The sequence below is a fragment of the Megalobrama amblycephala genome, linkage group LG15, assembly GCF_018812025.1.
Source record: "Megalobrama amblycephala isolate DHTTF-2021 linkage group LG15, ASM1881202v1, whole genome shotgun sequence".
Classification (NCBI taxonomy): domain Eukaryota; kingdom Metazoa; phylum Chordata; class Actinopteri; order Cypriniformes; family Xenocyprididae; genus Megalobrama; species Megalobrama amblycephala.
This window is the reverse complement of record NC_063058.1, coordinates 13321943-13339854: the sequence shown is the minus strand read 5'-3', so window position 1 is coordinate 13339854 and position 17912 is coordinate 13321943. Positions and strand designations below refer to the sequence as shown.

General features: G+C 36.9%; 1 protein-coding gene across 1 annotated transcript; it reads right to left on the bottom strand.

Moving 5' to 3' along the window:
- Window positions 1–787: 787 nt before the first annotated feature.
- uevld (UEV and lactate/malate dehyrogenase domains) lies at window positions 788–16632 on the bottom strand. The gene is made up of 12 exons (XM_048157754.1): window positions 16412–16632; window positions 16175–16259; window positions 15957–16022; window positions 15674–15837; window positions 8182–8323; window positions 7997–8085; window positions 7794–7899; window positions 6555–6725; window positions 6225–6398; window positions 3879–3966; window positions 3633–3756; window positions 788–1625 (listed from the first exon to the last, which is right to left on the bottom strand). The coding sequence occupies exons 1-12, from the start codon at window positions 16451–16453 to the stop codon at window positions 1461–1463; spliced, it is 1416 nt and encodes a 471-aa protein (XP_048013711.1). The 5' UTR covers window positions 16454–16632; the 3' UTR covers window positions 788–1460.
- Between the last annotated feature and the right edge of the window lie 1280 nt (window positions 16633–17912).

The following is a 17912-nucleotide window of genomic DNA, read 5'->3' as shown; positions in this document are numbered from 1 at the left end:
ACTTGGCACATGTAATCCTTTGAAAATGGGCAGGGAGGAGGGGCTCTATAGTGGCACCTTGTAGTGCAGTAAATGTGGAGTGAATTTGACATAGTCCTTTGATGTTTAACCGTTTTAAGTGCCTATTGCCCGCTGTGCACAGTTGCCCTGAAGCCACCGGGGTGGCGGTGCCACCGGGCTTGGGCCCGCCATCGCTGCTCGCAGCTATATTTGTTTCTTTTGAAACTCTGGTTATATTATGAAAAAAACACCTAAAGAATGTGCATCATTAACATTAAACGTTAAGATGTTTCTTGTTCTGTCATATTTAGGAAATGTAAACAAGGATTTCACCACACCAACGCAAGTAGAAGTTCCCTGGTTACAGTAATCTAAAGACATTTCAGTGGTCCTTGATTTACTCAAAAGGGAATTTCCATTGAAATTTCTTCATATGTAAAGCTTAGTGCTAAATACTGCCCTTTATCGCCACCTTGTGTAAATAAAGCCCAGCTTGGTCAACATTTATTTACTGGGAAATACAGCCACCATAGTGAATGTTAAAATGAAGAAATTGTATATTCAAGGTCATTTCATGGCTTTATTGTGTAATTGTAAATAGAATGTATTTGATTTGTACTTTTGTTATTTGTATTAAGAGCCTATATTTAATTGCTTTTATATATTGCTTCTCAGGTTAAATTGGTGTTAACCCCAGTTTTAAATGTATTTTGGTTTATGCTCATTTGACTATTTGCTTAACTAAAAAAGAAACATGTCTTCATTGCAACAATGAGACAAAGAATGGTAAAGTGGAGTGTTTTATTTACATTATTGCTATCTTCAATTCTGATTTCACATTCAGAGGTATATGACAAGCACAACGTGATAAAATATAATACCAGGATCTATTTCTTTAGAAATTAAAATGTACATTCACTTGCAGAAACGCACATTAGGAACCCACACCCTTTAATTCATTTAAGCAAACCTACATGACAGATTTGCCTGATTGGTAATAGCATTTAACAAGCACATGAAGCCATTCATTTTACCATTCAACCATAATTTAACTATCTACCATATTGTAGTCTTTCATAAAGGCACTATTGTCCATTATTTGCACAGGTAAGCACAGTCAATAAGTTTTTTGACAAAAAGTATTGCATCTACATAGTGTGTATTGTAAACAATATAGAAGTGCAGTAATATTATGCATAATAATTCACCGGAAGCCAGCATAAGTGCTTTAGTGCTATTGCTGTCAGATGTAAGACTTCCACTTCGCAGTGGCTGCTGTGAGAATATAAATTAAGCAACCATCACAGGAAGGACTAAACCGCATCTTCTATTAGAATTTTCTTTGAATAGCCCTGCATCCGTAAATGTTCTGAAAGTCCAAATGTGTGTCTCAAAGCTTCGGTTGTAGCAGAGAAAATATACCGCTGGTGGAGGTGATGCAGTTTTCTCCAGTTCCTGTATTACATTTTCAGCTGCATGAAGAGGTTGACCTGACATGCCACGCTCTCCCTCACCTTCATTTCATCTTCTGAACCTAAAGCCACACCTGGTAATCTGGTAGAGCCACTTTCCCCGAGGATGCATGGCAAGCTGAGGAACACTTTGGAACCGATTCCACCCCAACCCTGAATGAAGGAAATGCACACATGTTGGAGACAATGGAGGCTTGCAAATGATCAACATTAACACATGGATATTAAACTGTATTGTGTGGCTGTCAGTCACCGCACCGGTGGATACTGTTACAGGTAATTCGAAATCAGATTGTAGTCTTTTAAGTATGACCAAAATAAGAATTTTCAGCAGAAAATATCATCTGAACAAGTAAGTAACAAATCTGCCACTTTTGTTCTGACCAACTGAGGAAAAAAGTATTAGCCCTACAATAAATCGCGCTGCCAATGATGATTAAATCTAACGATCGCTTAGCTTATCACATCAAACCATGCAAATTATTATTACTGTTATACTGTTCTCAAATTTTTAATATGTTTACAACATCATCATTGCGTGACTATGGCCCAGTTTCACAGACAGGTCTTAGCCTAAGCCAGGTTAGGTCTTAGTTCAATTAGGATATTTAAGTATCTTTTATAAACGTACACTAGAAAAAAAACATTATGGCACTGGCATATTTTAAGATATGTCAGGACAATATACTTTCAGTTGCATCAAACATGCATTTTAGTCTAGGACCAGCTTAAGCCTTGTCTGTGAAACCAGGAATATGTGTATTTAGTGTGTATTAGCGTTACCTGAAGACTTTCTGTACAGTCTAATCTCTAATGTTAATTTGTCATACCATACAATCCACCATCAAAATGATTACGTTTAATTATTCCAGCTCCTGTGAGAAAAGGCTATAAATTATCCACAACCACCAGCATCCTCACATGCCATATAGCCTACTAGCTGGGATTCGTTCTTTATGTAAACGGACGTGACATAATGACGAATGGCTGCATGTTTGAATTTCTGACGGAAACCCACCAGTCGCTCTTATTAGAAAATATTACAAGCTTACCGTTGTGAATTGGCTAAGGTAAGGAGATAGTTTTGAACTCTGGCTGGTTATGAACTTGCTCAAAAATTGATATTGGATCCTTTTAACCAAAAAAAAAAAATAATAATTACAGACTGCAGCTTTAATTATATTTAACAGTGGAACCTGTGGTGAAATTAAGTTGTACAGAAAACTCCACTAATCAGAGTCGCGGGATGCAAATCGCACCATAAGAGTTCTGCAGGCAGCATCCACTCCCATGAAGCACCACAAATTATGTAATTAAAATATATATACACACACTATAATAAGAAAATATTGTTTTTATAGATCTAAACAATTTTAAATGTATATTCCTTCCGTATTCCACTTATGGAATAAATACAGCACCAGTTCCATTTTTTCCATAAGTAGAATAGGGAAGGTGTAGGACATACAGCGTAAGCTTTTTGAAGAATACGAAAGTGCGGTTTTGGTGGAAGCACTTGGAAGGCGATCATTTGTTTATATAAAGCATATACATTTACATTTTTTTCGAAAATGATCGATCGAAATGATCGTTTCGCTAGATAAGACCCTTATTCCTCGTCTGGTATCATTTAAAGCCCTTTGAAGCTGCACTGAAACTGTAATTTTGACCTTTTGGAGGTCACTGAAGTCCACTATAAGGAGAAAAATCCTGGAATATTTTCATCAAAAAAACTTAATTTCTTTTTGACTGAAGAAAGAAGGACATGAACATCTTGAATGACATGGGGGTGAGTAAATTATCAGGAAATTTTATTTGAAACTAAACTAATCCTTTAAGTGCACACCCTTGTACCATTGTCTTTTTGTCCAATTTACAAATGCTTTTTTGCTTCAAACACAAGTTTGCAATGTTGTGATTCACTTTGCAGGTGGTTGGTTTATGGCTTATAAGACTTTAACAAAGACTTTATAAAGACTTGGAGTGGAAAAAATACTTCCGGAACCAACGCAGCTAAAAAGGTGGGCAGATACTAATGCACTCTATAAGGTTTGCATTTACAAAATATGACTTAAATAAACCCTTATGAAAGTTAATTGCATGTTAATCCTGTTAAGTAACAAAGTTATTAACAGATGTTCTACAAGGTAAGTAACATACCTCAGCCAGTGTTGTGACAGAGTGTATTTTCTTTTGGTCTGTTACAATGCTGTGAGTGATGCCGGCAATGGATAACCCAACTGACCATGACCTCTGACCTCTGCCCTTGAGCATCTCTAACGCCCTGAAAACATATCAAACCGTTCACACTTAATAATGCAATAACAAACAAATACAAATAATTTTTACATTTCTATTACAAATAATATGAAAATTATATGGAACGGTGATCATTTAAACCCATACCTGTCCATCAAGGGTTTGGTGGAGTTGGACACTGGGCATAATGCTTGTAGTTGGTCAGTTCCCGGCCCCATGTTACCCCACACTGCCACTGAGGAACAACCATATAGAGCAATCGCGTTTATTATCAGTGCACACTCAATTTGCTAATGAGACCATGATGCAAATGTTTGTTTTTCAGAGTTATAATAAATCTGACTCTGGCTCTATAGACCATTTGGTCAACAGATGTCACAGTTACGTCACTTGCAGCTGTGCACTCATTAAGGTGGCAGAGAAACAGTGGTAACAAGTGGAGGAAAATGCTAAAATGCACAGAATAAGAGCAAAAATATTTTGTTGTGCCTGTGGATGTCAGAATCGGAATGCAAAAAAGATAAGTCTTCATTTTTATAGAATACCGTCATTGAAGAGGCATACGTTTACGTTGCAAGTCACAGACTGGACTGATGAAACCTGCAATGATTAGTCTACTATTAAAGCATTAATTTGACGTAAACAGTAAGTAAGTAAACAGTTTATATCTCCCAGTTTGAACTTTATAACTCGCAATTGTGAGTTTACATCACAATTCTGAGGGAAAAAAGTCAGTATTGCAGGACATAAACTCGCACTTCTGAACTGTGAGATATAAACTCGGATTTGCGAGAAAAGTCAGAATTGTGAGATATAAACTCGAAATTAACGTTTTTATTCTTTTATTCCATGGCTACCAGGCTCCACCCACAAAAACATCATTGCTGTTTGCAAACACCCAAATGGTCTATTACAGCGCTGGTCATCTCGAGCATCAAAACACACCTCACACATGCTGTGGTGGGGTGAAGTTGGCCGATCACATCGGTCAGCATTTACTTGTGTTTCTTAAAGAAGAAACGTCCCTTAAAATTAAAGGTGCCATAGAATTGAAAATTGAATTTATCTTGGCATAGTTAAATAACAAGAGTTCAGTACATGGAAAAGACATACAGTGAGTTTCAAACTCCATTGTTTCCTCCTTCTTATGTAAATCTCATTTGTTTAAAAGACCTCCGAAGAACAGGCGAATCTCAACATAACACTGACTATGACGCAACAGTCGGGATCATTAATTAGGAATGTGCAACGATTAAGCGCAATTAATCGTTAGCAAAATAAAAGTCTGTTTACGTAATATATGTGCATGGTCTGTGTATAATAATTATGTATATATAAATACACACACATGTATAAATTTAAGAAATATATGCATGTTTAAATAAATATATATATATATATCTATTTTATAGTACATGTAAGTATAAATATTTTATATATAAATCTAACATTTTTCTTAAATATATACATGTGTCTGTATTTATATATACATAACTATTATAAACAGAACACACACATATATTACGTAAACAAAGACTTTTATTTTGCAAACGATTAATCACGATTAATCATTGCACATCCCTATCATTAATATGTATGACCCCAATATTTGCATATGCCAGCTCATGTTCAAGGCATTAGACAAGGGCAGCCAGTATTAACGTCTGGATCTGTGCACAGCTGAATCATCAGACTAGGTAAGCAAGCAAAGACAATAGCGAAAAATGGCAGATGGAGTGATAATAACTGATATGATCCATGATAACATGATATTTTTAGTGATATTTGTAAATCGTCTTTCTAAATGTTTCGTTAGCATGTTGCTAATGTACTGTTAAATGTGGTTAAAGTTACCATCGTTTCTTACTATATTCACGGAGACAAGAGCCGTCAGTATTTTCATTTTTAAACACTTGCAGTCTGTATAATTCATAAACACAACTTCATTCTTTATAAATCTCTCCAACAGTGTGTAATGTTAGCTTTAACCCGTTAGCCATGGAGCACAACCTCAAACTCATTCAGAATCAAATGTAAACATCCAAATAAATACTATACTTACATAATCGGTTATGCTGCATGACGAACATTTTGTAAAGATCCATTTTGAGGGTTATATTAGCTGTGTGAACTTTGTAAATGCACTGTATTATAGTCGAGAGCCCGGGGGGCGGGGAGCATGAGGATTTAAAGGGGCCGCAGCCTGAATCGGCGCATATTTAATGATGCCCCAAAATAGGAAGTTTAAAAAATTAATTAAAAAAAAAAGTCTATGGGGTATTTTGAGGACACCTTAGACTTATATTACATCTTGTGAAAAAGCATTCTATGGCACCTTTAAGTGTTTGAAAAATTATCTTTTAAAAAATATATTTCAGCTTTTTTAATGCAAAAGAAACTTTTCTAACTTCATAAGCTCATCTAAACATCATATAAAGATTTGAAAATGATTTTATGAACACTTTAACTTTTAGCAGCTCCTGATCGACTCACCCTTGTTCTCTGAGAGTTCTCCAATGACCCAGGCCTGCTTGCCTGTGTTATTTGCCACCAGTGAAATGTTGATGATGTGAGACAGTCTCTCTGAGTCCAGATTACACCCCACACCGATCACTTGAGTGGGCAGAAGATTACTTTGTCTCCAGGCAACATGTGTCATAATGTCCACTGTGAACATTAAGGTCAGAGTTCACATTCATGGTCTTTAAAGCAAGATTTTGCTGTCTGTTATATTTCCGATTAGTAGATGCTGACTAAATCATGAATGAAGATAATAAATGGGACACATTTAAGCACGGGCGACGCTAGCTGCCGATCACTAACCTGGTTGAGAGGCAATGAGCAGCACAGCTTTTGGACTCAGCTGGGCGAGATGAGGGATGATTCCTCTGTACATGTCCACATTAGTCTGAACTACACTCAAATATGACTGCTCATCACTCCAGGCATTCGCTGTGACGACCACCACTTTAGAGCCCGCCGAGGCCGACAGGTCTATGAAATTGAGATTAAAGACAGTCTGTCAGTCACTATCTGTTGTGTAGGACGGGCTGGATAACTTTACGATGTAGATGGTAAAAAAACATGTAAACACTTTGTAGTGACATCTGTATCTTCACCAGGGTTATTACCATTAAAACTAAAATGAATAACTTAAAAACAAAATACAAAAAAAAAAAGCATTATTTTTAAAAAATTAACATCAACTGCAATAAAATATAAAAGAACATTTTATTTCAGCTAATTGCCAAAGCAACTTTTCCCATTTTTGTTTAGTTCAAGTTTAAGTACTAAAATGACTAAAACTAAATAAATCTAAAACTTAAAACCTATATACACATATTTAAAACACAACCTGCTAACTATTATTAACACAACTTTAAATAAAAATAAAATGAAAGCAGGAAATATAAAAATAAAATATAAAATTATATAATTATAGTAAAATAACACATCTTCACATATTGGAGGGCTGAAATTATGAATACATTATTTCTAGAATATAATTTGGACATTAATGTAAAAAAACAAAAAAAATAAAAGTATAAATAAATAATAAACCAAACTATTAAAATTGTTTTTGGTAATTAAAAAATAAAGCTGAAAATAAAATAAAATAAAATCATAAGATAAAAACAAAACCTGAAATGAAAATAAATTAAATAGAAAATATTAATAAATGACAACACATAAGATCATAAGCACATAACATAAGTGCTAAAAACAAACTAAAATTCAAATGAAACTATAAATATAGAAATAAAAGCTAATTACAAATATTAATAATACTATAATATTATATAAATTTATAAAAAAAAAAAAAAAAAAAAAAAAAACACTGATGAGATTGAAAATGTGTTTAAATGTCATGAAAATAATCGTCACAAAACAAAATATATTTTTGGGGTGAAATATGATCCAGATATGTTATGGACAGATATTGTGAGATTAAAAAAAAAAAAAAAAAAAAAAAGATTTGAAAATAAACAATTTGCAATTCAACTGTTCTTTACATATTAAAATGGGGACATGTGTGGTAGTTAATATAATGATAAAAATCACCTTTTGACACCTCGACCTTTGGTAAACTGAAAATCTCCAAATCCATTGTGCCGCCTTTGGTTGAACTCTCAGGGATGTCAATCAAAACCAGTTTGTCAACAGAGCTCTATGACGGAAAGTATGACAATACAGACTGGTCATACAAATGTGGTTACGTAGACATAAGCTATTTCTGGCAAACAAAAGACAAATCATGTAGTTACTTTTGCCATAATACTCAACACAGCAGCTATTCCCAAATCTCCCCCACCAATCACAGACACTTTAACCTCTTGATCAGGCCGATTTACACCTATAAGAGCAATTACAGATCATATCATGATTTGAATTCATAAGAGCGGTACTCAACATGTGCAATTGAATATTTTTATGTCCATCTCAGACAAACCTTCATTAACTTTGAGATTTGACACATAGGCCAGTAGATCGTTGGGATTGTCGCCATATGCTGAAGATCTGGTGCCCAGCGGAGGTTCCTCTTCAAACTTAGCGATCATCTCTGCCAGAAGGCCATTCACAGAGGACTTTGGCTGCAACAGTGACATTTTTTTTAATTATATATATATTATATATATTGATCAAAAATACAGTAGATAGAGTAATATTGTGAAATATTAGTATTATTACAATTTATAAGAACTGTTTTTGAAAATATTTAAAATATATATAATTTCAGTGTGGAGATTCACAGTTGTTTTACTGGTTCTGTTAGTTTGTCCTGTCTTTAATTATTCTTCTACAATCAGTTTCACCAGGGAAAAACTGCAGAACATTCGGCAGTACACACCACCCAGTCTTTTACCGGTTTTCGATTATTCTTACGTCTTGCTGGACATAGTAGTTGGAGGAGCAGCGGCGCTGCTCAATCGCTGTTAAGCACCGTTCACACTGCCAGAAACACGCAGCAACAAAGCAACATGATCCCTTTTATTTTCAATGGAGAGCTTGCTAAAGTGAGAGTAATATAATTAGTCTGGTGCAACTTCACAACAAGGTGCATGGAATGGTAAATATGTAGGATATGTAGTATAAGGAAGAAAAGGTTTTTAGCCCTGACGAAGGCCTGTGTGTCGAAACGAGTTGATACTTAGCTCCAGCCTCACAGTTTTTTGTTTTTATTTTTGACCCCTCTGTGCCTTGTTAAAGTGAGCTTGTTAAAGTGACCAAAAGTGACTGTTGGTGACAGAATGTAGGTGTGTCAAACGACACAAGTCAAAAATAAAAAGTCCAGAAAAGTTTAACTTTATGTAAATGAGCAGCGAATTTTGCGAGCAACAGCCAATAGGACTGAAGACTGTAAGTGAAGGTGGTACAGAGTTCTGGAGCAATTTGACCATTTTATATGATTTGACTGTAACCACATACATGAATATAATAAAATGATGCATGGAGAAGAAACTGTCAGCAGTCTTAGCGAGTTAGATTTATACATTGATAGTTTGTGTTGTTAATTATATGATGCAGTGAGCAGTTTAGAACTGCTGAAGTTCATATTACAGTTTCCCCTGCATTATGTTGATTATTAGGGACAAGAAAATGTATTATTTGGCAAATTTGAATTGCGTTTTAGTAATTTTTGACAGAATGAGCAAGTTTAATTTGTTGATTGATTGATCGATCGTTAATCTTGTAAATGATTTAATCACTGAGAATTGCTGTAGTTTATATCAAACTATAAAAGCAGAATGCTCCTTTTAATTCTTTTAAAAGTGCTTCTTTACACAGCAGACTTAAGGCTGCTCTGTGCCTGCTCAAAATTCTGTGTAAAGACATAATTCTGCATAAAAGCCAGATCAAATTATGCCTGCTCTGACCCACCCCAGTCCCTAGTATCAATGTATACAGTTGAAATTGCTGTGTAATTTATGCCACCTATGAGCAGCATTAAAAAGTCACCTAAAAAACACCTAAATGCCACTTCAGAAGCACTTCTGTGCTTGTCTGGCTATCACCAGACCAAGCTCAATTTAAAATTGAACATTGGTCTGGGGGGTTTGTATTTCCTACTGCACAAGAGGCGTGATCAACAAGCATTATTAACGCAATTGGATAGTCCTTCAACCAATCAGATCAACGATCCGGGTGACGTACTTTTGCAGAGCGATGCGAAAACTCCAGACAGGCTTAGTTTGTTTTGGTTTGTAGCATTGATCAGCGGTTTGCAGAAGCAGCAATGGCATTGAGCGATTTTTGCAGGTTGTGCAAAAAAACATGAAAGTGAGTGGTATTTACACCCAGTCGAGTGATTTGTTTGCTAAACTAAAGAAGTCATTTAGCATCGTTGAGAGGTTAAAAGGAATTGGATTGACGGCCGTGCGAGAGACGTCATCGTGTTATATCCGCCCAGAGCCATAGAAAGAGATCTGTACCCACCAATAGCGAGCAAGGTGGATAAGCCAGTCTGTCAGTCAGTCTTCCCGCAAAAGTGTAACAGATGCAACAGAAATGAATGTACGGGTTTCCAGACTGAGTTGCCGGGCGAAATCAAATCGCCGGCAGATCAGGCTGGGTTTATCCAGTCTACTTCTGTGCCACATTTGCAGTGTAAATTTGGCATAATTCCTAGTGAAATTAGAATGATATTTTAGTTTTATATAACATTTGTGTTATTACGTTTTCTAAATATATGGCCAGACATGAAGTCTACCAATAACATTAGAGTGAAGGCACTGGGAACGACAACAATGGTCTTCACAGTACACTGCTGGTGGTGTGAACGGGGCTTAAACGGGGCTTAAAGGCAGGAACACACAAAGCCGATGAACTAGTGGCAACGAAAGCAGAATGCGGGGTTGGCTCACGTCGGCAGCGTCTGTGTCCAAAGTTGCCCTGACACACCAAACCGACACTCAATACCCGTCTGTTCTGCACCTGCATAAGAAGAAATGCATTTCCGTACCAGCAGGTGGCAGTAGCTGAACAGCCAATCAGAATGATCAGATGGACTGACGGACCGACGAGCTCCGATGCCGTTTCAACATGTCAAATCAGCTGAAAAAAAGCAGACGAGGACCAACTTCAGCCGACGGTGTGGAGCACGCTGAGAAAACTTAGTCAGCCGATGAACAAAAATTGCCCGACCGTCGGCTTGGTGTGTTCCTGCCTTTAGATGTGCAAAGCCTAGTATCTGAGCTGCCGTGCTAGTCAAACTCTGACAGTGCGACTTTCGAACTGCGTTGCCTCTGCTCCTTCCCCAACAATATGGACAAAGTACTTCTCCTGTCCCAAACAAATAAGGACTTTTCAAACTCTGCTGCTCTGTGTTTCACAGAAACCTGGCTAAATAAAGACATTCTGGACAGCCCATTACATCTACCTGGCTTCCAGCTGTTTAGATTGGATCGCACCACAGAATTAGTGGGGAGATCGTAAAACGGTGGGACATGTTTGTACATCAATGAAAGGTGCTGTACAGATGTAACAGCATTGAAGAAGATGCGCTGTCCCAATCTAGAAACGCTCTTCAGAACAACATCCGGACTGTTATAATCATTAATCATTGGCTACTTTAATAAATAAATCTCTCCCGTGAACTGCCAAAATACAGACAGCACGTTACATGTCCTACCAGAGACAGTAATATACTGGACTACTGCCACACCACAATAAAGGATGCATACCACTTTGGGGCTCTCACTCTCTGGTTCATCTTATACCGACCTACAGGCAGAAACTTAAATCATCTAAACCTGTATTAAAGACTGTAAAGACCAACGAAACTGTTGCAAATGCACTGATTGCTTTTGAAGCTGCTGCCACTGATCTGGACCAGCTCACTAATACTGTAACATCATATATCAGTTTCTGTAAGGGTATGTGCATTCCTACCAGGACACATTTAACATACAACAATGACAAACCGTGGTTCACCGCAAAACTTAGACAGCTTTGTCAAGCCAAAGAAGATGCCTACAGAGGTGGGGAGAGAGTCTTTTATAAATCAGGCCAAAAACATGCTGACAAAAGGACATCAGAGTGGCTAAAAGAAACTACTCTGAAAAGCTGAAAAAAGCCACGACCCTGCCTCAGTATGGAAGGCTTGAAAGACATCACCAATTACAAGGCACTATCCCCAAGGACTGTCGAATCAACAACTGGCTGATGACCTGAATGAGTTTTATTGCAGGTTTGAAAAACCTGGTCTCACACCCCACACCCGTTCTGACCTTCTCTTCATGCATTCATCAACACCTCCAGCAACCCCCTCTCCCATGCACTTACGATCAGTGAAGATGTGTGCCGGGTCTTCTGGAAAAAGAAGCCCAAGAAAGCACCAGGCCCAAAAGGCATCTCACCAGCTTGTCTGAAATCCTGTCCTGTCCTTCACAAAGATATTTAACAGATCACTGGAGTTATGCTAAGTCCCTTCCAGCTTCAAATGCTCCACCATGATCATCCCAATCGCAAAGACACCCAAAATCACAGGACTGATTACAGACCTGTTGCTTTAACTGTCTCTTGAAAAACTGGTGCTGGCCCACCTGAAGGACATGACTGCACCCTTGCTGGACCGCCTGCAATTTGCTTATTAGGGCAAACAGTGCTGTGGATGATGCAGTCAACATGGGACTGCACTACATCCTGCAACATCTAGACAGACCTAGGACTTATGTGAGGATCCCGTTTGTCGACTTCAACTCGGTTTTCAACACTATCATCCCAAAGCTCCTCCAGACCAAACTAACTCAGCTCTTTGTTTCTACCCTTACAGCAACATAGTGTCGGCCCAGATCCGGCCCACATCCGGTCCGCATGTAATCCACATGTACCAGATGTGGGCCGGATCTGGGCCACACTATGTTGCTGTCTGGGTAGCTCTATCGGTCAACTGATCACCAGCTTTCGGACATCTAGGCAACAGCTAGTGAGACTGGGAAAATTCACATCCAACATCTGTACAATCAGCACTGGCACCCCCCAGGGATGTGTGCTCTGCCCCCTGCTCTTCTCCCTCTACACCAATGAATGCACCGCAAAAGACACCTCAAGCTCCTGCTTGCCAAAGAAGACACTACACTCATCGACCTCATCCAGGACTCTGATGTGTCTGCTTACAGACAGGAGGTCGAACAACTGGCTGTTTGGTGCAGTCATAATAACTTGGGGCCATATTCACAAAACATTTTATCTTACCACTAAGAGTTCTCCTAAATAGCAGTAAAAGTTCTTAGCTAAGAGTTTTCTCTTAAAACTTATTCACAAAGCTGCTGAGACAAACTTTTACTAAGGAATAGACAGAAGTCTTAAGCTAAGAGTAAGGGCGGGGTTGACCTCGTTGCTATGGAGTATAAACACAGTGATTGGCTGATAGGGAGGAGTCAGTGATTTAATCATAGAAATATTGTAGAATGAGGTGTCATGTTTCCATATTAAAATAAAAGGTTTTAAAATACAAATGTTGCCCTATTCAAATAAATGTTTTTTAATAAAAATGTTGCCATAGTCAAAATAAAATATTGCCATAAAGGTTTTAAAATGTAGGCCAAGTGTCACTAATTAAACTAGTTTATACAGTTAATTGTCCACCTCTTGGATGTCTGCATCTCAAGAGAATGCAGAATTCAAGCAACAAATTATGTTTTATAAACAAAATTTGGGAGAAACACATTCGAACAGTTTTTCTAATCAGCTCGAGAGGAGGAATATATACACCGATGAGAGCCGACTCACCTATAGTTACTTCGACAGTTTTCTGCATCCCTCCGCCACCCCGCTCCTCACTCTCAGCTGGGGATATGGGGAGAACTTTGGGCTAAATTCCAAGCTCGGAGCCCTCGATCCCATTGGACAGCACAACAAATACGCTTACTATATATTTTTTACTCTATTCAATAATTTTTAAGTGTGAACTCATGAAAACCATTGCCACAGGTAATCAGACAATATTTATTTATTTGTTAAAGATTTATTTTTGGCGTCTCCGTAGATTTAAATCTATAAATCAAAATGTATTGCATTTATGAAGAAAAGGTTCAGCACCCAAGGCTCAATCGCTATTCCCTCAATGGTGTACAGTGTCTTTGGGTGGATAGTGGGTCTTAGTGACTTAGGAGTCCTCTTGACTACTCCTAAAGTTTCACAGATTTAGGAGCTAGTTTTAGAGCTAAAATGCTTTGTGAAATACTCTTAGAGCAAAAATTTAGGACTCCTAAAATTAGGACTGACACGACACGCCCATTATTTTTAAGAGTTTCTCCTAAATCTGCAAGTTAGGAGCTACTTTTAGCCTTAAGATGTTTTGTGAATATTGCCCCTGGAGCTGAACACGGTCAAAACAGTGGATTTGATTGAGGAACATCCCAGCACTCCCCATCATGAAGTAGGGTGGAGTCATTCAGGTTCCTAGGCTCTACCATCTCTCAGGACCTGAAGTGAGACAATCACATTGACTCCACTGTTAAAAAGGCCCAGCAGACGTTGTACTTCCTTCGCCAGCTGAGGAAGTTAAACCAGCCACAGGAGCTGCTTCAGCAGTTCTACTCTGCAGTCATAAATCTGTCATCTGCACTTCTGTAATGGTCTGGTTCGGCTCGGCTACCAAATCAGACCTCGGATGACTACAGCAGATAGTCCGGACTGCTGAGAGAATCATCGGTACACCCCTTCCCACTCTCCAAGAACTGTGCTTGTGAGTAAAAGGGTCGGCAAAATCACTTCACAGACCCTTCACATCCAGGCTATGTCCTCTTTGAACTGTTGCCATCTGGTCGGCGCTACAGAGCACTGAGCACCAGAACAGTCAGGCACGAGAAAGGTTTCTTTCCTCAGGCCATCATGAATAGTTAAATGCCCCCCTGGGCAATAAACATGTGCAATACACAATTTAGACTCATATTTAAACTCATATTTAGCATGCCATACCTCTTATTCACATTCCCTTAAATTGTGTACAACATACCTGTACATTGTATATATATATATATATATATATAAAAAAAAAATTTAAATTATTATTATTTACTTATTTAGCTTTTTTTTTCCATCTTGTCGCTGTCATTCTGTCATGCACTGGAAGCTTCTGTCACCAAGACAAATTCCTTGTATGTGTAAGCATATTTGCCAATACAAATCCTTCTGATTATGAAAATATAATTTATTCCTGTGATCAAAGCTGAATTTTCAGCATCATTTCTCCAGTCTTCAGTGTCACGTGATCCTTCAAAAATGCTGATTTGCTGCTAAACAAATATTTCTTATTATTATCAATGTTGAAAAGAGTTGTGCTGCTTAATATTTTTGTGGAAACTGTAATACACAACCATTCCGAAATAAATAAATAAAATAAAATAAAATAAAAATTAATACAAATTATTACCTTTATTATGCAAGGGTGCATTAAATTGATAATTTTACAAAATATTTCTGTTTCAAATAATTGTTGTTCTTTTGAACTTTATATTCATCAAAGAATCTTGAGTTCTTCATTAAAGTTTCAACATTGTTAATAATAAGAACCGATATTAATAATTAAGTAATAACTGAGCATCAAGAATCATGTGACACTGAAGACTAATAAAGAGTAATAATGCTGAAAATTCAGCATTGATTAAAGGAATAAATTACATTTTAAAAATGTAATAATTCAGTTAAATTGTAATAATATTTCACAATATTACTGTTTTTTTTTTTGCTGTATTTTAATCAAATAAATGAAGTGAGCATAAGAGGCTTCTTTTAACAACATTTAAAAATCTTAATTATTCCAAACTTTTTACCTGTATTGTATATTATTTATTTTTTTATTTAAATAAATAACTTCATTTTTATTTTTTTTATTTTTTAATTAGGAATTAAATAATAAACTATCAAATAAACTATTTTACATATACTATAAATAATTTCAGTAAAAAAAAAAAAAAAAAAAATTGAAGTTCTCTTACATGGTCCCAGTTGTGCAGGCCCGGCAGGTGTATTCTACCCTTTGAATCGACATGTTTACCCTCCCGTATGACCATGCTGGACGTGGGTCTCAGGAAGCAGATGGGAGGTGTGAACGGAAAGGAATCCAAGAGCCAAAGCAGGATGGGCAGGTTATATGAGTGCCCTGTGAATACATTATCATCAATAGACAGGACTTCTTATCAATTACTATATTTAACATACATCATATACAACATATTTCTTGTTCAAATAAACAATAGATTCACGTTCATGGAGTCTCACCTTGATATCTGATTGGGATGTTTCCAACCAGTTTGAGTAGATCCTTCTGTAGACTGTCATTAAATGCTGCAAAAAAAATGTTTCAGTAATGACTCAGCAGATTTCACAAGTAAGATGTATATATAAATTAGCCTAAACTTTGAACTCCATATAACTAAACCAGATAAATGTGGTTTTATAAGTTATTATGTATACTGATCTTTATGAAAATGACTTACTGTATGTTCCAGATTTGACTTCCATATCAGTGTAGACGCGAGACACTTTCTGTAGCTCTTCAATAGCCACATCACGAAATTTATACTAGTAAAGAAACCAAGTAACATGTTAGAGAGTAATAATTCATATTTAAAGGCGTGCTTGACACTGTGAACACTTTTCAAACAGGTTTAACCCGTCTTATCATCATCCTTATTCATCAATTATTTAAGATCACTAGCATAAATGTTACTTACCTTAGAGATAACTTTCTTCACAGATTCCGAACTTAAATCCATGATCGCTGTTTAAAACTGTGCGGTAAAACCGGAGAAAGCCCGAGAGCTCTTCAATCTCAACCAGGCAATAAAGTGAAACTTCCGCAAACACATTTCAGCTGACAGCTGTCTGGTACGGCAAGCCGAGAGGAATGATGTCGTACAAATAAAATATACGGATGGCAGGGCGGTTGTATTTATTTTATTAAACCAGTCCAGGCTGAATTTAGAAAAGAAAAAAAAAGATACAAAAATACAAATATAAATAAATATATTATAATTAATGGACATTTTCTCCCATAAACATAAAATGCATTTCAAATATATTTTGGTTGGGTTTTTGAAGTCACCTTTATGAATCTTATATATAAAACTTTTACCGGACTCACCATAATGAAAATAAACCATGCTGACAGATTGAAATGTTGTCCCCTCTTAAAGTAATCGAAACACTGCTGTTTCTTTTATTTTGCTATTGGAGCCAGTGGGAATCATAGACTGTAGGTGGGAATACAACAATTATATTTCCTGTCGTCTCCCGTTCACCACTTTAGAAGTACCCAACTGACGACTTCCGCTTCTGAGAAACCTGGAAATTCCAGGTCCATATATAGGGAAGAAAAGGCAATAGCAACTTCTGTTTCTTTCACCGGCATCACATTGAGGTGTAAATTATTATCCAGGTGCTGAAATATGCATTTTTGCAGTAACTTTTTGTTACTTTTCACAGCACTGAAAAATGTGAAATTTTTTTTTTAAAATGATGATTCGACACAAAAGATTCATAATGCTCCGAATCAGCGTATCGAATCATGATTCGGATTGCGTCAAACCGCCAAACTGCTGAAATCACGTGGTGCTCCGAACCGCTGATTCGACACGTTAATTCATTATGCTCCGATGCTTCCTGAAGCAGTGTTTTGAAATCGGACATCACTATAAAAGTCGTTAGTTTTTTTGGCGCACCAGAAATATTCTCGTCGCTTTATAATATTAATATTGAGCCACTGTACTCACATGAACTGATTTAAATATGTTTTTAGTACATGGATCTTGAGAGAGGAAATCTCATTGCTGGCTATGCAGGCCTCACTGAGCCATCTGATTTAATCAAAAAATATCTTAATTTGTGTTCCGAAGATTAATGAAGGTCTTACGGGTGTGGAATGGCATGAGGGTGAGTAATTAATGACAGAATTTTCATTTTTGGGTGAATTAACCCTAGTCTTGTAAACATTTTGGAAATTGTTTTTGTGTTCATGGAGATATTGTTTAAAATGTTACTTTTCAAAGGGGGTGTACTCATTCACGCTGAGCATTGTATATGATTTCAATTGAAATTTGAAAATGGACAGTTTTGCATTCTGAATTTCTCTTGAATTTTGCTTAAATAATTTAACAGTTACAATTGTTTTGTGAACTTTAAAATACAAATGCCAGCCATTCCCACGTGATTCTGTGAGACTGGAGGGTGGGCCTC